The sequence below is a fragment of the Eucalyptus grandis genome, chromosome 8 (assembly GCF_016545825.1).
Source record: "Eucalyptus grandis isolate ANBG69807.140 chromosome 8, ASM1654582v1, whole genome shotgun sequence".
NCBI classification, from domain to species: Eukaryota; Viridiplantae; Streptophyta; class Magnoliopsida; order Myrtales; family Myrtaceae; genus Eucalyptus; species Eucalyptus grandis.
The window spans coordinates 27,558,622-27,582,463 of record NC_052619.1 but is presented as its reverse complement, the minus strand read 5'-3'; the positions used below and the strand labels follow the sequence as shown (position 1 = coordinate 27,582,463).

Below are 23,842 nucleotides of genomic sequence, written 5' to 3'. Positions count from 1 at the left end.
CCTTCAAGCATGAGTAAGGAGACTGAAACCATTTCTCTTACTTCCTGCCGAATCCTGGGTATCTTTGCTAGTGGTTTGGAAGAGGGCTAAGCAATGAGTGCACATTAAGATGTTGTTCGTGACGGACTGCCTTGCTTGATTTTGGTTGATGCTGCAATTCATTCTGAAATAGATATGGTCCAGCTGATGCTTAGCATCCAAGAAAAGAAAACCTGTCTTGCTTTTCAAAAACGTCATACCATCTTTAAGCCTTTTTTTGGCCAATTTACAGAAATTCTTTAGTCATTTGTTAATTTTAGCGTAGACTTTAGGTCCTTGGATTTTTAATCTCTCCAGGCATCTACAGTTATACATTCATTCCTTAAAATTCCACAACTTTCTGGTTTTCTACGTAATGAGAACTGAAATGCTTGGAAGAATTAAGCTGTTACTGACGTGTACATGCAAGTGAACCTCATTCAACCATAGCCAGGACATATATTTAGCACATCACATGGTGGTCTGTGGTTGCATTTGGAAAAATGGTACTGAAGTTCGCAAAGCGATATGCTACGAATGCTCAAAGCTCATGTCACGATGAAAACGCTAAAAATCTTCATTGATAATTCTCAATACCTTAGCAGACTTTCGAAGAGATTAGAAAATCCTTCAAAGTGAACAACTGGAGATTTCCAATGACTGGTGCAATTTGCTTGGCAAAATTTATTTTGCATCCAGGAAAACTAAGGTTTTGTGGGATAAATTATTGACTTTCTTAAATCGTTTTGATTACGGTGAACAGAGGATGATGTACTAGTGAACTGGGTGATGGAGCCGTTGAGTGCGGTTACCACAGAATTGGAAGCTGCTAGGATCCATCCTCTCCAACACGAAGTGACCAAGCTTCTCAGTCGACTCCACCAAGTTCTCTCTGCACAAGAACTCCTCACTGTACGCCCTCTCCACCTCCCCGCAGAAGTCATGCACGAACACATGCGTCTTCGGGTTACCGCCCTTCTTGCTCCTCGCCAGGACCCCTGCCGTGAATATCGCTGACATCCGGCCGGGCCCGTTGGGCCACTCCTCGCGGGGCCCGTCCACGAGAATGACGTCCCAGTCCACCTCGTAGGCATGATTGGGGAGATCGTTGATCGCTAGCTTACACTCGGAGAACAGGAGATTCTGCACGGGCCTGCACTCGTTACGCACCTGCTCCCTTGTGGAGGTCATGAGCTCCTGCATCTCGCTCATCTTGGTCGTGTACTGGACGTCGTAGGCGTCGATCTCGGGATGCTTCTGCTCGACGTATGCGGCGTAGTAGCGGTTCTCGTCGATGAAGACGGTCCTGCCGTTGTGGTTGAGGGCTTTCAGAGGAAGGTCTCGTGAGTGAGGCCAAATACTAGGAAGTTGCAAGGGGAGGAGCATTTCCTCAGGACGTCTGAGATGGGCTTGAGCTCGGGGTAGGACATGCGGAAAGAGTCGTTGGACTTGGATGCATAGTGAAGGAGGGTGTTGATGACGGTTGATGGCAGAGGCGCGTTGCTATAGGCGGTCGTGGTGGGGGAAAAGGTGGTGGTGGCAGCGGAGGCGACGGCGGTTGTGGAATACTCTCTGGTGTAAATGAGGGTGACGACGAAGGCCGTGGTCAAGAAGGAGATGAAGGCGAGGAGCCATAGGCGGTTGGAGCTTCCCTGCTTCTGGATGTAAGGGTGGAGGAGGATGAGTCTTGTGTTGCTGTTGTTGACATTCTTCATTTTGCTCTGTCTCAGTGAGAGAGAGAGAGAGAGAGAGTTACCCTCCTCTAGTAAACTTGAAGATCCTGAACTTAAATGAGGCAGAGACCTCTTAGCTGCTTTAAAGGAGTAAAAAGGGGCTGTAGGTAAATGAATTTTAAAGAAACGAATCACCATCATAACATATAATATAATCTATAATAGAAAATATTGGATAGGCTCATTATTACTATCGACACATTATATTAGCCACAGTGTTCTATTTTCCTTTTCGAATTTTTTATTTTGTGCGCTCATGTCATGCTACAATTATAATACTACTTTGAAATTGATAAAATGCTTTGATCTAACGCTATGGTACGGTGTTGTTGTTAGTCTTTCTTATCAATGGAGACTAATGGGGCATGAACTTCATTCAACGCTATGTGGAGTGGACCCGTTTTAGGATTGATAAGATAGATTAGAGGCGAGGGATTGGTGATGTAGCGACCCAACAACAGATTACAAGCCAAGAGTCTCTGTTGCTTCTTTTCGCGGGCTTCGCTTCTGAAGGAAACTCCCCAGTTGCCCTCAAACAATTACTTGTCAATGAAATATTGTTCCCACTTCGAATTTTGAGGGAGACACGTCAACTATAAGAGGCTCTATCTTTGGTAGGAGTGGTATATGCACGCCACATTACCAGAGAAAGAAGAAAAAACATCTAATGCCTGCCAAAAAAAAAAAAGGAAAAAAAGAGAAACGAGAGACGTGTTCCTCATCCGGGTACAATATCCTGTTTTTTAGACAGGGAAGAGGCTAAATATTTTAGACATTCAGGATGCTGAAATGACGACCATCATCAGATGACGAGGCGAACTAATTATTGTACACCATAAGTTGAGCGCATTAACTTTTCAGGGTACTTCTCAGACTCTAGGTTTTCCAACGTGAAATAAAAGTTCATTACGCTTTTCGTTACGCTGTGGATGATCCGCTCTCGCAGTATTCCTTTAGATCATCATAGAAGGCGCAAAATGCTAGCGTCCCATAGCCTAAACTCTGAAGATTTCCCGTGTCTGTATGTTTCCGCAGTTACTGACAATTTTTCATACTATTGGTAAAAAAATTTGATTAACTTGCTTATCAGGTAACTCATCGGTAGGTTACCAACGTTATCGGGATTTTACAAACATTCAAATGAATTGCTAATCACCAACTTATTTGACATTTAAAGGTGTGGATAGTAATTTAGCTACACTATAATAAGTTTACCAAACAATTTATTGGATTGATAACTTACCAATTTCCTTGAAATTTTGCCAAAAGTGATTAATAAAATACAAACGTATAAAGAATTTATCATCATCTCCATGAATTAGTATATCACCAACTTAATCGAAATTTTACTCGTATAGTTTGAATATAATGAACACTGTAATGAATTTAAAAAGTAAAATGTAAATTTCTGCTTTCCCGCCACTAAAATATTTTCTCGATTCAAAAGATTTCTGATAAATTATACATGATTTCACGTGTTAATAATTATTTTGTTGTGAAAATTTGGGGCATTACAGAGAAAATGTCAAAATGCATCGCTACGAGATTTAAATTAAGCAAAAAGTAATAAGAAGAAGCCTATCTATGCATGCTCTAAGAAAATTTATTAGCCGTGGTAAGGGAAGTCTATGCACTGTATGCAGAAAAGAAAATTCGAAGAGCTATCACCAAAGTTAGGTCTGGTACACTGATTTTTGTGATATCTTAAGTTAAGGTAGAACCATATTCCATGCTTTTTTATTGCCAGTTTTGAGCCATGATAACTCACTCTGAAATGCTTTCACACAAACATTCTCTTGGCACGGACTTCGGATTGGAATTGAGCGAGCAGGCAGGTAACAAGTTCTTCTAGGGACGAAAATGAAAAAGGAAAAGGAAAAACGAGGAGGCATGAAAATCAAAACTGGCCAGCTCGTTTCCCTCAGAATTACTTCCTTAAGAAGCCGTGATCAATTTAACAAAGTTGACTGTTGTGAGCCAACACTAGTATAATAGTTGGTGCATCTGAACTCATAGTTTACCATAGTCATGGTCCTCATGCCTTTCCTGTGGAAGACGATGATCTTCTCTGCAATGAGATCTATATTCATGCTGTGGTGTCTTTTGTTTTGCTTTGCAAAATGGCTCTTGATTTTTATCAGAATTGGAGCCCAATCCAGATTTCATGTAATAAGGGATTTGGCAAACTAAAATCTTTTTCGAAAATTCTGAGCCTACGGAGAATTTTTCACAAATCTCAGCAACTTGTCTTTTCATAGAAGATCAAGTTATGCTTTTGTAGAATCCACTTCCTTCTGCAGAACTTGGAGTTCTTTTTGTAAGATTTCCTGTTCTTTTAACGGAGAGATTTCCTTTTTCAGCTCAGTATTCCGTTTAAATACTTTCCATAACTCTTTAAACATTTCCTTTGGCATCTCACGCATTTCATCATAAGAGAGGATTATACCTCATCTTGTTCTGAACCAGTGTCAGCATTAAATAGAGGTTGGCTTCCTTTGCTTTTTCATCACTGCTGGGCATGCATTCAGGGTCTCTTCAGGTTTAGGCCTTGAGTGCCTTTCTATTTGTTTTTTTTTTCGGATTTGCCATTCCTTTTCTTTTAGTGGGGACAGTCTGGCTTAATGTTTCCTGCCTTCTTATATTCGAAGCAGATAATTTCCTTACCGTTTAATTCATCTTTATGTTTCAAGCCTCTGCTCTGTTCTAGTTGTATGTCTTACTTCTCTCCATTGAAGTTCTCTCTTTTTCTCACGAAGCTTTTCAATCGCTTCGTGAGTAGGGCCACTTCTTTGTCATAATCTTAATTCAAAGATGCGTCTTTAGCATCAGATATGTGAGCGTTAAAGGCAATAGCTTTCTTAACCCTGTAATTGTGCTCTTCGTTTTCCAATTCAACTACATAGGCCGTGACTGTTCCTACAAGTTCATCCATAGTTAGTGGCAGGATCCTAAGGGTCTCTTAGATTGGAGTCTTTATGTGACTCCATTCATTAGATAGAGCTTGAAGTAATTTGTTTACGTTTTCAGCTTTGGTGTAGCCTGTAGGTTCTTCTTTTTGCTGGCGAGACTATTGTTGATATCAGTATAATAAGTGTACATTTGAGTGATGTTCTGGTCAGGCTTCATCTTGAACACCTTATAGTTTCCCCGCAAGATATTCATTTTGGTCTCTCTCACTCAATTTGTTCCTCCATAGGTAACTTTGAGTTTGTCCCAGATCTCTTTCGCTGTTTTATGAAAAAAGACTCGATTAAATTCTGAAGGACAGGGCGAAGTACATGAACATGAATAGCTTTAGCATTTAAAGCGAGTCTTCCCTTTTTGCTCTTCTCGAAATAGTCATTAGAGGTGAAGCTGCTGAAGCATCTGTTTCCGCAGACATGGGAGGCACCGGAACTCTAGCGTCAACATATAGGATCCACTGTTGATGACATTCTATAGATCATAATCCATGGATTGCACGAAGACCTTCATCCTTCATTTCCAGTAAATACAGTTAGTTTCTTCAAACATCAGGGTTCTGAAAATGGATTGTCCTACACTTTGATATGGTCCTAGAATGTTAGCCACAATGATATTGAAATATAACACTTCAATAACCTGACCAACTTGCTCTGATACCTATTGAAATGACAATACAACAACCAAGAGGGGATGAATTGATTGTTTTAAGAGAACTTAAAAACTTTGTGGTGGAGGACATACATAATGTGTTGCTATAAGACGAAAGCTGTTATACAGAGCCAATTACGTACTATCAAACAGATAAGAAAGGTGCTAAAGTGACATAAGATATCCAACAACAGATTTGTAGCGGTTCGGCCTTTCACTTGGCCTGCTCCATTCTCCTATCTCTAATAGCCACATACAAAGTTGCAGTCCACTAAACAATCCTCGAGATTTTATAATTTGTACAGAGTGTTGCTTTTACAAAAAGCTAATTTGATGATTCCACAAACACAAGCAACTCTCACAACACCATAGCATTAGCTCCCTCTTTTTCCAGATTATAAGAATTGAGCTCTCAACAGAGAATTATAATTAGAAAACAACTAGCTTTGCACAAGCAAAAGCTAGAGAGTATGATCCGACAAAGTGAGCATGAGAGTTCTTGATTTCCGCCAAACTTCACAGCCACGTCTGGTATGTTCAAATGGACCTCCAATCTTCTAAGTGTAAGTTGGAAGCTATCTCAGTGTCGAAGGAATTGTTTGGTTTGCCTTCTCTGGCCATCAGTACCACCTTCGCGCAATCAGAGAAGAGTCTATGGACAAAGTAGAGGATTTCCACAAACAGACCATGTTGCTTCCGCAGTCTGACTCTCTGATATGCCCCCACAAAAATGGAAAAGCTGCTCCGTCCTTCTCCAAGCTGCTTTTGGGGAATTTCACAGCTTGTCAAAGCATTGGGACATGTTTCTCTTCTGGCTTGAGTAAGTCCAAAACTATGGCTTTTACTGCATTTCATCCCCGTATTTATAGAATTTGCACTGCAATAAATCTAGAAAATCAGAGAATAAGAGAGTAAAATCAGTGACTATACCGACAAATTTTACAATATCCCTGACAGAACATCACAAACATCATCACAGACCCATAACCTGATGTGTCCGCACTCAAGTGCCATTGGCTTATCTTCTCAACGTGCACCCACTGGACTTCAAGGCTACAAATCTCCCATACAAACAGAAAAGCAAGCCATAGGTCCTCCTGCACCATGCAGTCTTGCCCAATCCTCATTCTGATAGTGAGTATCCAGCCAGCTTAGCCGGTATATTGCTAAATAATCTGTCCCCAACTACTTTTAAAATGACAAAACCGAGTGAACAATAAAGAAATCAAGATGCCAAGAAAGTTTCATGAATTCGTGCAGAAAGCAATGGCAAATTAAGCACCGCGTATGAGGAATGGTTGAGGACAAGGTCATAACAGTCAGAGAAGGCACTAATGTTATGGTTCTTTTTTATATCAACCACTTCACATCATGGATGAGCACAAGATAGCCTTAAGTTTTTTTTTTTTAATTAATGCCAACAATGTAGTATTCCCAGTGAGGTTATTCATATAATGCTTGTCCTTTTACTAAGTTTTGACGCACAGAATGACTATCTGGTATACTTAAGGATTTGGTATTGATATTATCTCTTATCAATATTCGTTTTTTGTTAGTCTTCACATGAGTTTGATGTTTTAGTTACCAGGATAAGCATTTTCACTAAAAAGACTGAAGGAAAAAAAAGAATTAAGAAATTAGAATCAAAAGCTAGTAAAAATGGGGCTAAGCATGGTTTGGGTGGGTGGTTCCCACTCCCGGAACTGAGAAGTGCCCGTTGGTTCCTTGGAACTACTTGAGAACTAAACCGGACATTCTGTCTGATTCTCAGGTGGGTCATGGAACCGGTCCCTAATCCATATAAAATTGTATTCATCAATTAATACCATCACACTCACTACAGAATTGCCAAAGTGCCAAAGGGAACTGTATAACTCACCTAACAAAAGAGTACATGTCAAGGTTTGAATAATAAAGAACCACCATTAGAATTAGGGACTAACTATTGATATAAGCAAAGACTACACTGTTCGATGCATCCTTAAGCCTTCCATCTGATAACTGAAACTAAAGCCTTGATATGTGCAAACTAGTACGGAGTTGCAACTTAAGAAGTGGACACGAGAGTTGCATCTCCGTCATCAATTAAACAAACACTCCTAGCTGGTAAAAAGCATGAAAGAAAGTGAGCTGAAATTTATATATAAACCAGTCCGGTCCGGTGGGTGGTTTCATACCTGGAACCGGACCAATCCCCATGGGAACCGCTGGTTCTGGGCCAGTTCGGTCCGGCTCTGGACGGCCCGGTTGGTTCCCGATTCCTTTGCACACCATTAAGTAAAAGAGTTGCAAAGCACAAATTTGCTGGTCCAAGCCCACAAGATCAGGCCCACCAAAAGAGAAGTTCAAGCCCACAAGGTCTGCCCCACCAACAGAAAAGTTCGACACTTGCATACGGAAGGAAGGGGAGCCCAGAGAAAATTCTGAAGAGACGTGTCAGTACGTCCTTCCATGGTGCCAGCAGATTAGACCATGCCATCATGGGGAGGGAAAGCTGGTCCGCGTCCGCTGGGGAGGGCTAACTGCATGCAGCCTTGCCCCTGGTTTCCCGAAGAGGCTGTTTCCGCGACTCGACCCCATGACCTCCGTCCACAATGGAGTAACCTTTTACCAGAACACGAAGGCTCGCCGTCTAATTACATAAGGCGATATTGCAGTCAAAAGAGGTGGAGAGGACGCTGCACAAAAATTTGACTGCAAGCACTGTCTTTGACAAAGGTCCCAGTGCGTGATTACTGTAGCCATTAGCACATCCTAAGGAAAACCAAAGAAGGACAGACAAGTGCATCATGGAGTTGTACATATGTTCGAGTCGAGGAAAGCCAAAAGTAGCAATATTTACCTTTAAAAGTTGCCTTGAACTTTTTTTTTGGAAGATAGATGGAATGTCTGTTGGGCGGCAAGATCTTCACTCACAAATCGGAATCATTCTTGAATCGACTTCCACAATGTTCTGACCATAGAAGAGAGTAGTAACCTAATTGCCGACCTTGTTTTCCTTAGTAATTTCACATATCTATTTCGAACTTATACTTTGTTCGATCTGGCAATTCAGACAGTGAAGGGCAGTCGAATAAAGTGAGCTTTCTAAGACGAAGCATATTTTCCAGCCCATCGAGTGTTTGCACACTGCAGTTGGATATCTTCAGAAGTTCCAATAGCTTCAAATCTTCAAGTGACATCTTTGCCAAGTGACAGTACTTGAGCTCTAATTCAGACAGATCTCTCACCTTAGAAAATTGTGGAACTTGAATCGTGCAGTGCTGAAGACACAATGTTGATAAGCTAGAAGGTAGCTCTCGGAGGTCAAGTGAGGCCACATAGTGCAAAACAAGTTTTCTAAGTTGAAGTGCACTGAAATTTTCAGGTAGCCTGGTAATCTTTGAGAAGCACAATTCTAAGATTTCTAGATTCACTAGGCTTGTTACCCATCCAATTTGTGGTGACTTGGAGGAAGATTTCTGCGTTGTATCAGTTATATCACCCAGGTACAGCTCTTTCAAGTTTTTCAGGTAAGAAAGGTCTGGCACAGTCCTCATTTTTTTTGATCCCCAGCGAAGAATGCTTAAATTAGGTGGAAGTATTGGCAGAACCCTAACTTGGTCACATTCTTCTAAGTCTAATCGTTGGAGATCAGAGAACCTGTCAGCACTCCCGGGGAGGCCAGAAATTTTGGTAGATGATAGTCTCAAGATTTTCAAAGAGGATAGTCCTTTGATGATATCACAGTGAATTGGCCCCTTCAGATTCTTGCATTGTGAAAGATCCATCTCTTCCAACTTTTTTAGATTTTTGATTTCTTTAGGGAATTTACTTAAGTGAGTATTCTCCATCTTCAGCACTTTCAAGTTTTTCAGATTCTTGACTGACCTATGTAATCTAGAAATCATAGTGCTTGATAGATCCATGACTTCCAACAACTCCAGATTCCCAATGGAAAAAGGAAGTTCAGCTAACTTCCGACAATTTCCTAAACAGAGCCTCTGAAGTTTCTTCAAGGATCCAACAGAATCTGGGAGGCTTTTGATAGCAGCACCATCCAGTCCAAGAGACAACAGAGATTTCAAGTGACCAATAGAGTCTGATATACAAGCCAAACCTTCACATTGGCAAGCGCTCAAAATCTTAAGTTGCTTCATAGAGGCTGGTCGGAAATTAATCATACAAATGGAAGTTCCATCAATCAGAAGCTCTTCCAAAGCTTCCAGATAATGCAGTTCCTCCGGCAAGACTCTGACGAGTTTGCAGAACTTTAGATTTAAGGAGACTAAGTTCTTTAGATTACCTATGGATCGACCGATCTTTGATAATAGACAACAACGTTCCAGAACTAATCTCTCTAAATACATTGAAGTATGGAAGTCTGGAGATGCATCCAGGTGACGACAGCTACTAAGTTTCAAAACTTTCAATTCCTTCGGCTTCTGCAAGAAAAGAGGACAGGAAAGGCTCAGTTGGTGCTGGCTATTCCAATATTCCCAGAATATAAAAGCAAATATTACACTTTACCTCCAGGATTCGTCCCCATACTTGGGAATTTCTAGTGACCAAACTGTGAGATAGATCAAGAATGACCAAGTTCTCCAAATGCAAATTAAGTAATTCAGAAATCTCGCTGCACCCTTGCCAATCAAGCCACCTTAAATTCGAAAGAGCACTCTGAGAACTCCATCCAATAGTAGCCCAATCCAATCTCAAGAACCTCAAGCTCCATGGATTGCCAAATCCTTCATATCTGAAGCATTCTCCTTTTTTCTCATCAGACGTGAGAACAAGGGCTTCCACATTTTCAGCAATCTGCGAATCAAAAGAACGGTATAAATAGAAGATAAATGAAAAATGGCCTTTAACTCTTCATTTTGGGAGAGAAAATTTGAGGAAAGAAAGTATATTCAAAGATTGTTGACTGTGTTTACACTAGAAGATTTTATGTTTGAGAAGTATACCTCCTTTCTAGTAAGGGTGGAAAGTGCATCGTCGTGATCCCATATCCTACTGCGCTTCCAAGGGCAGCGATCTTCCCTCCGTACAATTTCTCTGCCATACTCTCTTAGTTGACTGTGCATCCATAGCTCGTCATTTTCTCCTATTTTGACCAAACACTTGTCACGTAGAGAGTCGATTCCTCTTGAAGGATGATACTGACAAGCATGCCACATACATGAGGGAAGTCTCTTATCCATTCCACTGAAGAAACATGCTATATCAAGAAATATATTTTTTGCTTCGTCATCTAGAGTGCCATAACATAGATTGATCGCTTCTTCTACTTTTTTTTCTGGCTTCTTTTTTAATTTACTCAATGTATCTCGCCATATATCTATTTTCCTCTTATATAAAGATGAAGCCGTTACCTCGATAGCCAAAGGTATACCTTCAATAGTGTCAACAATATCTATGGACAGAGAATAGTACTCATACTGCTCATCAAGAGGATACTCATCAACCTCATCAAAAGCATGCTTACGAAAAAGTCGAAGAGCTTCATGACGCTTCATTGGTTCAACCTCGTACTTATCAGCCACTCTGGACATGCAATTATCAAGAATGTCTTTTTTTCCAACAGTCATGAGAATCCTACTTCCTGGGCCAAACCAACTGAGATCCCCAACCAGATACTTGATTTGGTCAAAATCATGCACATCATCAATAAAAATGAGAACTTTCATATTTTTAAATGAATTTGCTATGATTTTAGTTCCTTCATCAGTAGTACTTAGCAATCTACGTTCTTGCTTTCGGAGGTCTGAGATTAACTTTTCTTGCAGGTGCATGCATCCATTCAATCCGACATTTTTTCGAATTTCCATAAGAAAACTATGACCATCAAAGAGAGGATAAATTTTGTTGTACACAAACTTTGCAAGAGCAGTCTTGCCAACCCCTGGTATGCCACATATCTTAAGCACGCGTACATCTTTGTCACATATATTCATTTCTTGCCCATTGACATAGATGATGCCAAGCTTTCTCATAACCTCTGGTACATGGGATTCAATGCCCACTAATCTGTTGGTTATAACTAAATCATTCTTCTTCAAAATCCGTTGGACATCTAAAACAACATCCTTTATGAGCTTACCTTGATGCCTGCCAAATGTGAAAGTTGAAAATGAGGAAACATAATCACATTAAATATAATTAACAACAACCTATGAAATTTCCAAAGGAAATGATCCAGTTAAAATGTACTAAATTGACCAACAAGGATGATGCAGTGGCAATGAGAAGGGCATGGGAAATACATTTACCTCGTAATCACATTTAGTCTCATCCAATTAATGACCTCAAAAGCATTGTGCTTGGAAAAATTCTCATAAAGTTAAAGTCCATAATATTAAAAAGAAAGTAAAAAGTTGACTACCCATTGTGTGTATTCGGCGGATAATACCCCCCCATCGCAGCAATCTCTCGAAGAGCCTGCTTATATTTAGAAATGTCCTCGGGGTTAATTCTACGCTTCTTGTGCTTCCGGAAGGACTCCCGAACACATCCACATTGGTGTTTTAGCTCAGTGGGATCAATATCATAGAAAATGGGTATGATCGATTGACTGTCTGCTTTCTTACATTCCAACATTTGTGCCAATTCCATGAGACAACTTCGACTGGATGCATAATCCTTGGAGATAATGGGTATTGATATCTTGGATTGCTTTATGGATTCAACCAATGCATCATCAATCTTTTCACCGGGACGAATATCATTGTTGTCTCTAAAGACCATGATCCCTACTTCACTTAATCTGGTGTAGAGGCAATCTGCAAATCCCTTGCGAGTATCAGGACCTCTAAAACTCAGGAACACTTCATAAGTGATTCTTGATGAGGTAGAGATAGATGATAACAATGACGGTGACAGTGATGGTGGTGGCGATGCCGGTGAAGAGACCAATCCCTGTAAAATGAAAGAGGTGAACTATATCACAAGCTGCCATTACGTGTTAGACAATTTCAGCAGAAGTGAGGCACAAGACCGGCTGGTTTGACTAGGATGTTCTGATCTGAGACTCTGAAGTTGTAAGAGAATTTTAAAAAATAATAATAATAATTCATTAGACCTAGGCTTAATGACCTAAAAAGGATATGCCGGAGCGGGTTCCACGATCAGTCAATGTTTCACTTGGAAACTTTAACCTACCTATCATGACTGATTCTTTAGTGTTTGAAATCCGGAACCTACCTCACATTCCTTGTATGTACCTATCTAACAATCGGTTCCAAGAGTCTACCTAGGAAACGGCCAATTCTTTTTTTCCCTTTTTTGTGCATTTTTAGTTAAGCAAAATCAAAGTAAATACAACAACAAAAAATTCCAGTTGTTAATTGCAACAATCCATAAAAGATGAACCGAGCAAGCATACGCTTACAACGATTTTGATCAAATATCCATGTCGATAAGACAACACTAGTACTAGTATCTCCCCTACCTTGCTAGCCACGTTGACATCATGTGGTGCAAAGAATTTTTGTTTCTTATCTACATTACGAGGACACTTCTTGTAGGTTTTGAAGTGCTTCCTCATTGCAGAAGTACCACTAGCAACACGGTAAACATACTCAACACGACAATGAATGAACTTTACCTTAAACGTTTTTTTTTTGTCTCCTCATCTATGATTCCCAAAAAATGATTCCGAACATCGGATGTATATTGCTTCTTATGAGGAGGAAGGCGAGTACTAGGTTACCTCGTTTGTCTTGTTTGTCGCACTCGCAGATGTCTCTTCTTCATGACCCAAAAATTCCAATTCAGTCATCGGACTCATCTCATCACATTCCTCTGCCTCGATTGACATGTTATCTTGAAACATGAACTTCATGTATACACAACAATGGCAAAACATGATTAGAAAAATTAAAAATAAAGATCAAACATTCATCAATTCCCGGTCTGATTCTTACCCAGGAACCGGTACCAATTTCCCTTTTTTTGGAAAAGGTAACCGGGGGACCTGGAGCCACAGTTACTATGGCCAGTTTGATCCAATTCTTGATTCTACACTGGAATCAAGCTCACACATAAGACATGAGATCCAAAGATCCAGCCGATTTGAAAACCAAATCAAGATCAAGAAACGTTTGACTAATAATTATTGCAGTCCAGAGAAAAAAATTGCACTGAACATGCAGAGGTAAGCATAAACCAGCTAAATCCAAAGTCCTCACACAGTTATATGAAAAAAAAAAAAAAAAAAAAAGCACAAAAATTGAAAGGGGAACTAACCAGCTTTCTCCTCTTCGGTGTACTGGTACTAGTAATAACTGCAAGAGCAATGGTAGCAACAAAAATTACAGGCTGTGTGCGCGACCTGGAAGCGACTGCTATAAAGCAAAACGCAAGAGCCAACGGACCCCATCACCTTAATCTCTCGCATAAAAAAATTGTGGCAACTGGTCATGTTTTGCTTCAAAGGAGTCTCAGTCAAGCATACAAAGACACTTCCATGTTAAATAGTAGTTGTCAATTTACTTAATAATGTTATACAACCATCTTTCACACACGCAAAAATCATGGTTAAACCGTTGTTTGTTTCGGGAAAAATATTTTCGCTCTTCTATAAGGAAAATCTTTACTGTAAACGCTTTTTTTCAATAATTTTTTAGTTTTTTTTTTTTTTTCTTTTTGTCTTCTTCTTTGACGAGCCGAGGGCAGGCTTCCGCTGGCGAGTGACGAGCGGAGAGCTTGAGCTTGCCAGCCTCTGGCTTGCCGATTTGGCCAGCTCGAGCTCATCGGTCTTTGGTCTCGCCAGATCGGCAAACCAGAGGCTTGCGCTCGCCGGCGGGCGAGACCCGATGCCAGCGAGCTCGAGACTTGTGAATGGCTGGTGACTGGCTGGCGGCAATTGGCCAAACAAGAAGTGGAAGAAAATACAAGAAAGAGAAAAGGAAAGGAGAAAAAAAAGAAATAATTAAAAGTTCGAACTTTTTAAAAAGAAAGAAAGGGTTAGTAGAGTCCGAGACAAGAAGAGGAACTGAGTAGGGAAAATATTTCCCCAACAAAATATTCTCTTCTTTTAGAAGATTTTTTAATGAAAAATATTTTTCAAGATTAATTTATTTTTAGTAAAATAAATATCGAAAAATCTTTAAAATGTTTTTAAAAGTTATTTTTTGAATCGAAAAAAATCTAAATTTTTTAATATATGTTTTAAATTCATATTTTAACCTGAATTGAAGTGGATTATATATAAGCCATCCCAAATTTAAAATATGTCATGATTTTTAGCGGGCAAGTGATAAACCGATTTAATTAAAGCTAGTACACAAATGAAAAAGGAAAGAAACCCCACGTACCTGAGTACAACCAGTCAATGACCTGCCTTCGGGACTTTATCCGCCCGTGATTTCCGAGTCCAATTGCCGACTTCCTCGGCAACGCGCAGCGGTAGGACATGTGCCTCGAGCTCCGCCCCCGCCCCACCACGGCGAGATCTTTGCCTCCGTCCCTCCGCTTCAGGTAGAAACGGACCTTCCTCCTCCCCTTGTCGGTCGACACGGCCACCTCCTTCCCCCCCACGTACCCGGACGACGGCGCAGCGGCCGATATCTCCATCTGTCCCCCGAATGGATCCCGATTCGACGCAATCGCGAAAAATCTCCTGTTATAAAAACCCCTCGACGATATGAAGCTCCGGCGAGAAATTCTTCACCTCCTTCGCTCTCCCCCAATCTATAGGAATAGCAATCAGCCTTGGGTCTTCGTCTTCGCTGGCGTGGAACGAGAGAGAGAGAGAGGGACAATTAATTTTTGCGCGGAGGAATTGTGGAAACGGATTTATATATCCCGCTTGCTAGGGTTTCGAGATTGGAGTCTGGGCGAAGGGAGAATGGACGGCTGAGATTGAGATTGGATCGACGAGGATGACGTACAAGGAAGGTGAGTAGGAAATTGCCCGAGGAGAAGGGGTTATGAGTTGTCGGAAATGCCCCTGTGGGTCGCGAAATGAGGGGCGGGCCATGCTCAACAACGAGAGAGAGTGAGAGTACATCATCAGCAGCGTCGCGTCGCTTGAGGAGGATCCTCCCACCAGCAGCGGAAATGGTTATGGATCCGCCTCGTCACCAACTACCACGTCTCCGGTGTCCGCCACCGGTGGCCACTACCGACGAAGTCACTAGCGGTGTGATCTGCCGCAATCTTGCGGAGATTTACCATCACATAGATATAAATATTTTACATTTATTAGACCGGTACCGATTTATTTTTGTGGCTTGCTCGTGAGGTCCTGTCTCGCGATTTTATAATGAGCCTAATATGGTTCAGGTTTTTTTTTTTCTTCTTCTTTCGCCATTCTTTTTGTTTACTTTACCATTCACCATTTAAATTTGTTGCTCGAATATTTTGCATGATATCATAAAGCTACATGCTTTTAGGAATAAAAAAAAATCAAAATAGTGCTCGTGAGTTTTGCCTTGCCCCAGGATGATTACCAACTAGGGCAAGGCAAAAGTTCTCATAAAAATAAAATAAAAAATAAAAAAACTCGGGCATACTTTTATGTGTTTTTTTTTTCGTTTATTTGCCCTACAAATGGAGTTTGGGATTTTAAATACTAAAATAGCATAGCTTGGCAATGCAGTACATCTTTAATGTGTACTTCCTTCCCGACTCTTGTGAGTTAATAAGTCTTAGAGGATAATCTATAACGGAAATTGTATAGGATGACTCCAAAGATACAAAATACTCGTTAATATTCTATTTTATGAATGACGTGATGAATAAAAAATATGAATCAATTGCATGTTTTGTGATTTCATCTGTGTTGTCCAATTAAGGGTGTAATTAAGTCAAGCCAAAAGAAAATATCATGCTTGAGCTTGATTCAGTTTGCAAATTCAATGCTCAAAACTTGGCTTGAGCTTGAGCGAGCACTAAAATTTTTGTTCAAGTTTGACTTCAATGGAAAAATCAAGATGCTCAAGCTAAACTTGATCGGACTCGATTATGATGAAGTTATAAATGTTGCTTGAGCTCAAGCTTAATAAATCAAATATGTTCCTCACATTTATACATGAGTTTATATTGTGCAATTAAATGTAAACATTTATGTGTCCTTTTATTTATGCACAAGCGTTTGAAGCTAAGCATTGGTGAGCTTGAGCTCAAATTGACATGATAATTGAGTAACACATGCTTGAGATTAACTCAAAATATGGCGAGTCAGGTTTGAGTAATCATCCAAGTGGATCTCAACTGCTTGTGCCAAACTTGACTCACAAATTCTATCCTCAACTTTAATAAAATTTTCAGCTACAAGTTTGATCTAGTAACAATGAAACTAATTAAAACAAATAATCAACTCATCGATGAGTCGAGAGGCGCATACTCATGAATCATACCACTAGATAGGTTCAACAAATCTGGTTGAGATAATGTTACAGGAAAAGGAAAATTTCCATTCACATTTTTCATATGTTATATGTTAACATATATCCACACACATTAGCATATATTTTGGCTATGTTAAAATTGTGAACAGGCTTTTCCTTCAAAGTACTGCATCCACTTTTCCCCGAAAATACTCCATTTTTACCGGAATTCAGATTGAAGTGTCCTTCCCTTAATGTGGACTAAGAGGAATAGCTTGAATTTCTCCTACAATACCATCCTCCAATGTGTGTTGCATCTGACCAGTTAATTCAAAAGTAAATTCAGGATCACCTTCAACAGGTCCATAACAAAAGACCCTCGGGCAGTCAACCGTCTGCTTAGATTGGACTTTCCTCTCCACTCCCAACCCTCCATCGAACGAAGGGACAAAAGGAATCTCTGCCCATGGTCGACTTTCCCAATGCTGGATGCACTTTTTGCTACGTGCCAAGAGTCTGAATGAGGAAATAAATTATACTTAAAATCTTGCTGCATAAAGTATTCGGACACACCGACCAAAAAGAATAAAATATTGGGACAGGAAAAGCTATTCTCCAAGCTTGCTCAGCAGATCCTCCAGCCGCGTATTGCCATTCCATTTTTCTGCCTTAATCAGTACCCGCCAGCTTCTCCAGTGTATTCTAATTCCATTTTCGAATTTTTCCACAAAGTGATTTTTCGCCCAATTTCCCTGCAAAAAGACTGGCGTTTAGAATATTGACATAGCAGAGGTTGGCAATGCCTGTACAACCGCTTAAAAACTTCATTCCCAACTGTTCACGGTAATTTTTTTTTTCACCTTTCAAGTTTCATGCTAACTCTAATTAGGATCATGGCTTACATTTGTTTCTTTGAAACCCCAATTGGAAGGAACGCTTGAGTGCTGTCCAATTTGCGCAATTTAAGGAATTCTTAAAGCGTTGGGTATATTTTTATAGATGACATCAAATTTTTTCCCTGGAGGTCATGAAATATTTGGAATTCGTTTTCCTTAAGAAAGATGTTTTATTTATTGAATATTACATTCTTGCATTTCAGAATTAAATGGATTTTTATGTTTGATGGGCGTATTTAAGCCCGTTCGCGCATGTTGGGCCAAAACCCGGCTTACAAGTGAAGGGCCCATAAAAGAGTGTAGTTCTTGTAAAATAAAAAAATAAAAAGGGAAAATATTGGCAGTTAAGATATCGATAAGTTGGTTATCGGAGAAGTTACATAATTTGAGAAAAAGAGAGAATATGTTTTCTCTACTCTACACTCTCTCAGTTTTTCCCAAAAAAAGAGATAGTATACTCATATTCAAGAACAGTAGCAGAATTCCTCATCAAACTATGACAACAATGTTTAATCTGTGAAAGACAAGATATGTTCGACTCCATAATGTACCTTATGATCGGTGTAACATGTTTTTTAGGCATGTTTTCCGCATTTTTTTTTGGGCATTCGATTGAGTATCGGATTGATTTTGGGAATCTATTTCCCAACATTGATATCAGGGTAATGTTGTTCAGGTTTCCTGATTACTGTTCATGTTAATAAATTGTTTCTGGTTGAATTTTTCGTGAAATGCTGCCGTTGGTCGTTCGAGGACGGAAATCCCAACACTGCGTGCTGTTCACCCCCCGTTTTCTGATTTTATGTAAATCGAATCTCATTTTTGATAGCGTAGGGTCGTAGCTCTCATCGATACGAGAAAATCGAGTAGTGGCACCACCGGGGGCCGCCGGACGTGCTGCCACGCGTGGCCAGAATGTCTGTCGTCATTGGCACAAGCAACGCAGGTGCGAGTGGGGCAAACCATAGGCACATGCGCACATGCGCCAACTGACGTCATTACGACGTTATCGGCGGTTGCCCGTGCATGTGTAGGGTACGTGTCGGTGACATTGATGATGATGTCACCTAGCAAGGTCGGTCAGTTCGACCTGACCCAACCTAACCCGTCTGCGTTGACTTGTTGACTCTTGACCGTTGACCGTTGACTTTGGCCGTTGACTGTTGACATGCGTTGGTCACCGTTGACTGAAAAAAAGAAGAAGAAAAATTATGTTTTTCCGATTTTGTTCGTTGAGGAATATAAGTAATTCCTTTTGTTTTGCATTTGTTGCAGGAACCATGATACGTTTTGTACGCATGCTTATTTTTCCGAGAATGGATGAAGAAAAGGCGAGACTTGCTGGGCTAAAAGCAGAATTTGCTAATTATTGGTGAAATGACGGTGATGTAGTATCACACGTGGTCAGGGTCAATCAGATGATACAAGAAATCATCTAGAATGGTTATCCTATACTGGATTTTGAGAATGTGTCGATCCTAATGAACACTCTTTCACTTGAATGGCAAGTAGTGTTAAATCGGCTATGGGAGGATAACATGGTCTCGGATTATAGGAGGCTAGCAATAGTTTTTGTAAGAGAGTACTATAGAATCAAGTTAACCAAAACTTTAACCCTTGGGTTGAGTGTCACATGGCGTAGAATGAATGCACCTTGGAGGTGGCATGAGAGCTCTCCAAAGGTCTTTTCGTGGTTGACCAATGTGCCTTCAAAATTCTCAAAGAATTTTACTAAGAGATTAGAAGAGACTTTCATAGTTTATGAGATAAATGATATTATCTGGATTTAATTAATTATTTTTTCTAAGATTAGTTTGAGATGTTTAAGGTGTAAATATCTCTTTATATATTGATATATTTCATTTGAATATATTACTTAGTGTAAATGACATATTTAATTATTGAAAGTTCAATGTTATCTATCGTTGTAAATTAGTATGTTAATTTACAATTATTTGTGGGAAGTTCAAGAAAATTTTAGTGACTGTGCTAAACTTATTTATGCATGAACAATTATGTTAATGATAATTTCAAGTTAGGATTTTGGATGATGATTGGAAACTCGGTGACATTTTGATTCTGAAACATTATTTGAAATTATTTATTAATATGATAAGTTTGTGCAAAATGGATGAATAAATGATATGCACTAATAATTCGTGCATATGTGTCTGATATATTCAGATCGATGGCTTCAGCAACTAATAGTATAGTTGCTGAATTAAACAAATAAGAGAAATTGAATAGCGAGAATTATGAAATATTGAATATAAAAATTCAATATGTGCTTGAAAAGCAAGAAACACTAAAAGCTCTTAACCATGTATAAAAGAACTTGAGGATGTTATGCACCACTTTAAGCTAGCAGAGGACCGCCTAAAGACATTTGAGTGAGAAATAGATATTTGCTTTGTCTGGTTCTAGCTCGAAGGGGCTTCGAGTTCTAAGCGCAAACTCATTGATTCGTTCAAAAGGTAGAATTGCAAGGAATTAAGTCCTTTTTGCAAGAAACCAAAAGTTGACTAACATGAAAGATGAAAACATTCTCGTATGAAGAAATTGTCAAGGGTGAAGTATTTTAATTATGACAAGAAGGGTCACTATACTCGTAATTGTCGTGAGCCAAATAAGGTAAACACTCCTTGTATTTTTGAGAATTTTGCTTATGTGTAAAGTTCTGTATTCTTAACTGAATCTAATCTTTTGTGATTCATGGAATTTCGACAGTATCGACTAGAACTAAATGGATATATGTGAGAAATAACTTTAGAGTTGAAGTAAAAGGGATTGGCACTGCCAATTAAACATGCGTGGTGGACGCACTTTATTCCTACATGATATATTATATGCTGCGGAGATTCGTTGAAATTTAGTATCTATTATAGTATTGGTAAAGCTTAGTTTTATTATAAACTTCCATAATTGTGGTGTATGTATTTGAATACAAACTACTATGGTTGTGATTATTTTCTAGATGGTTTTATTGTATTAAATGTTGACTGTGGTAATGTCAATGTTTGTTATTCCATTTTCACGTCTTTAATTCATATGATAATGATGTGAATGTGCGGCATGCTAGACTTGGTCATAGTGGCCAACAACGTATGAATAAACCAGCCAAAAAGGGCTTGTTAGGTAATATTGAAAAAGTCGATTTGCCCATATGTAAGCATTGCCTAGCAGGAAAAACAATAAGGAAATCATTTAAAAAAAGGTAAAAGAGCTAAATTTTCTTTGCAATTAATTCATTTTGACATCTGTGGTCCAATGAATGTGAGAGGAACGCATGGGGCTATTTATTTCATTACATTTATAGATGATTTTACTCGATTTAGATATGTTTATTTGATTTCTTATAAATTTTAAGCATTAAGTTGTTTCAAAAAGTTTAAGAGATTGGTAGAAAATTAATTAGATAAGAAAATAAAAGTATTGAGCTCCAATCAAGGTCGAGAATATTTATTTAATGAGTTTAGAAATTTATGTGATGAAAAATGAATAGAAAGTCGGTTGTCTAATTCCTACACTCCTCAACAAAATGGTGTATTGGAAAGAAGAAACAAAATCCTACTGGAAATGATTAGGTTCATGATGGCGCATGCTAACTTACCTATCACCTTTTGGAGTGATGCTTTATTAACTGCTACCTATATATTTAATCGTGTGTATTTTAAATCAATTACTTCCACTCCATATGAGTTATGGATATATAAAAAACTAAACTTAAGTTTTCTGAAACCGTGGGGTTGTGTTGCATATACTCATAAGCCCTCTTACAAATTTAGGAAATTAGGTTTTAGAGGCAAGAATAATATTTTCATAAGATACTCAGAACACTCGAAATGGTACGTGTTTATAAGTGAGCAGGAAAGTGAGTATAACTGAATTCAAATAACGTGATGTCATATTCTTAGAGAATGAATTTCCTAAGAAGGGCGAAATATGTGAGGATTACTTCATATTTGAAATCTTGGATCAAGATAATAAACTTAGTGAAGTTCGTCCAAGTGAGAATAAGATGAGAAGTGATGAATTCAATTCAACTTACTCTCAATTACAACCACATGATAAGATGATATCGTCATTATCTAATCCGAGTGGGAGCATAATAATAAATAATGTGCAAAGTGCACAATCTCCTATACGGTGAATAAGTCGCAAAAATAATCATTGTTGACATTTTGACATTGAAGGAGAAACTTTTATGGTTGCTCCACAAAATGAAGATGAGCCAAGAAATGTAAATGAGACTCTAAATTGCTCTAATAAGGAAAAATGGATGCATGTAATAGAAGAGGAGATGGAGTCAATGAAGTCAAACTATGTTTGAGAATTGGTTGATCTTCCAAAAGGACACAAAGCTATTAGGAACAAGTGGGTTATTAAAATAAAGCGTAAAACTAATGGCTCAATAGAAATATATAAGGCTCATCTTGTGGCGAATGGGTATAATTAACATGAATGGATTGATTATAAGGAAACATTTTTTCCTGTTGTGAGATTTACTTCAATTCGCATTATTCTGGCAATAATGACTAGTATGGATCTTGAGTTATATTAAATAGGTAAAGACTGCTTTTTCTCAATGGAGAATTAGAGGAAGAGATATATATGGAACAATCTGTTGGTTTCATTATAAAAGGCCAATAACAAAAGGTATGTCGACTTTTGAGATCGATATATGGTTTTAAGTAGTCATCGAGACAATGGTTTATATGTTTTCATAATGCCATAATGACATATGATTTTTTAATGATTGATGAGGATCATTGTCTATATATCAAAAGATCCAAAGATCAATTTGTGATAATATCATTATATGTTAATGATATACTGATTGCCGGAAGCAATATGGAGTTTATTAATACTATCAAGAGTTGGTTATCTTCCAACTTTAAGATAAAAGACATGAGTGATGCTGCATACGTTTTTGGAGTTAAGATTTCAAGAGATCGTTTGAAGAAATCATTATCTCTTTCGCAAGAAACATACATAAATAAGGTTCTTGAATGATTTCGTACGCAAGATTGTAAACCCATAAATACTCTTATTGCAAAAGGTGAAAGATTGAGCCATAAAATGTGTCCAAAGACTCCACAAATGAAAAAACAAATGTAACATATTCCTTATGCTAGTGTTGTTGAAAGCTTAATGTACGCTATGATGTGTACACGACTTGATATATGTTTTGCAATTTGAATGGTGAGTAGATACCAATCTAATTTAGGTCAAGCACATTGGAAAGCCGTTAAAAGAATACTTAAGTATTTGAAGGGAACTGTTAATTATATGTTGAGTTACTAAGGAAATGATCTGTGACTTGAAGGCTATTCAGACGCTAAATGAGGATGAGATTTAGATGAAATAAAATTTACATATGGATTTATTTTCTTACTAAATAATGGCGCCATATCTTAGAGTAGTAAGAAACAAACATGTATAACCTTGTCTACGATGGAAACTGAGTTCGTGGCATTATTAGTAGTTATACAAGAATGTGTTTGGCTTAAGAGATTTTTAGATCATTTATGTGTTATTGAGAATGCTGCAAACTCATTGTTGGTTAACTATGATAGCCAAGTAGCAATAGTATACATCAAAGATCCAAAATATTATGGCAATACCAAACATATAGATACAAAGTATAATTTTGTCAAAGATATGGTTGCACGAAAAGATGTGAACTTACAGTACATATCTACGCATAGAATGGTAGCAAATCCTATGACGAAGCCAATACCTAGAGATGTGTACTGTGAACATGTGAAATCTCTGGGACTACATAGATGCTAATGTACTGAATATTGTAATTTCCCTTAAATGTTCACATTTAATGAATTTGTGTTTTCATTACTAATGCCTATGAGTCTTTGTTTGATGTTTATGCATCTTAATATTTAGTGCATTATATAAAATTGAGAAAATATGTCGGACAGATAAAAGATTAGCTCACTCATATGGGTAATCGCCTCTATTTACAATGTGATAAATAGAGATGAGACGGTTTTTAAGCTTATTATTTAAGTGATAATCGAGAACTTAAGCTTAAAATATATATGTCACATTAACTGAGTATTAAGATGAGAACATAATATTTACTATGTCCAAAAGTAAAATAACTCACATATTTTACTTTATCTGTCTATGATGTCATATGTGAGTTTTGATGAATTCTGTGAATGGGTAGATATGTAAATTCAAGTTAGACATTAGGTATGTCTGAACTATCATCTGTACGGTATTGAAGGTGTAGACATACGTTCCATGGGAA

At 38.5% G+C, this 23,842-nt stretch overlaps 2 protein-coding genes across 13 annotated transcripts in view; both read right to left on the bottom strand.

Annotated features, from left to right (window-relative positions):
- Window positions 1-15,123, bottom strand: part of LOC104416868 (disease resistance protein RUN1-like) — a 95,571-nt gene extending 80,448 nt beyond the window's left edge. The window contains exons 1-12 of one of the 12 annotated variants that reach the window (XM_018861888.2): window positions 14,660-15,123; window positions 13,590-13,627; window positions 13,268-13,366; window positions 13,054-13,179; window positions 11,728-12,260; window positions 10,310-11,453; window positions 9,873-10,160; window positions 8,206-9,787; window positions 7,807-8,117; window positions 7,541-7,723; window positions 6,352-6,548; window positions 5,518-6,251 (exon numbers count right to left, since the gene is read on the bottom strand). In XM_018861888.2, coding sequence (XP_018717433.1) covers window positions 8,372-9,787; window positions 9,873-10,160; window positions 10,310-11,453; window positions 11,728-12,260; window positions 13,054-13,179; window positions 13,268-13,366; window positions 13,590-13,627; window positions 14,660-14,918 — 3,903 coding nt within the window. In that variant the 5' untranslated portion in view covers window positions 14,919-15,123 and the 3' untranslated portion in view covers window positions 5,518-6,251; window positions 6,352-6,548; window positions 7,541-7,723; window positions 7,807-8,117; window positions 8,206-8,371. Of the gene's footprint in view, window positions 1-5,517; window positions 6,252-6,344; window positions 6,552-7,540; window positions 8,118-8,205; window positions 9,788-9,872; window positions 10,161-10,309; window positions 11,454-11,727; window positions 12,261-13,053; window positions 13,180-13,267; window positions 13,367-13,589; window positions 13,628-14,659 lie in introns of those variants that run through there. The other 11 variants (XM_018861885.2, XM_018861886.2, XM_018861884.2 and 8 more) reach the window with 11 other exon arrangements.
- On the bottom strand, window positions 570-1,823 carry LOC104457356 (protein IRX15-LIKE). Its single transcript, XM_010072296.3, is given in 2 exon segments — window positions 570-1,349; window positions 1,352-1,823. Coding segments are annotated over 2 exon segments (939 nt in total). The 5' UTR covers window positions 1,734-1,823; the 3' UTR covers window positions 570-792.
- Window positions 15,124-23,842: the final 8,719 nt, after the last annotated feature.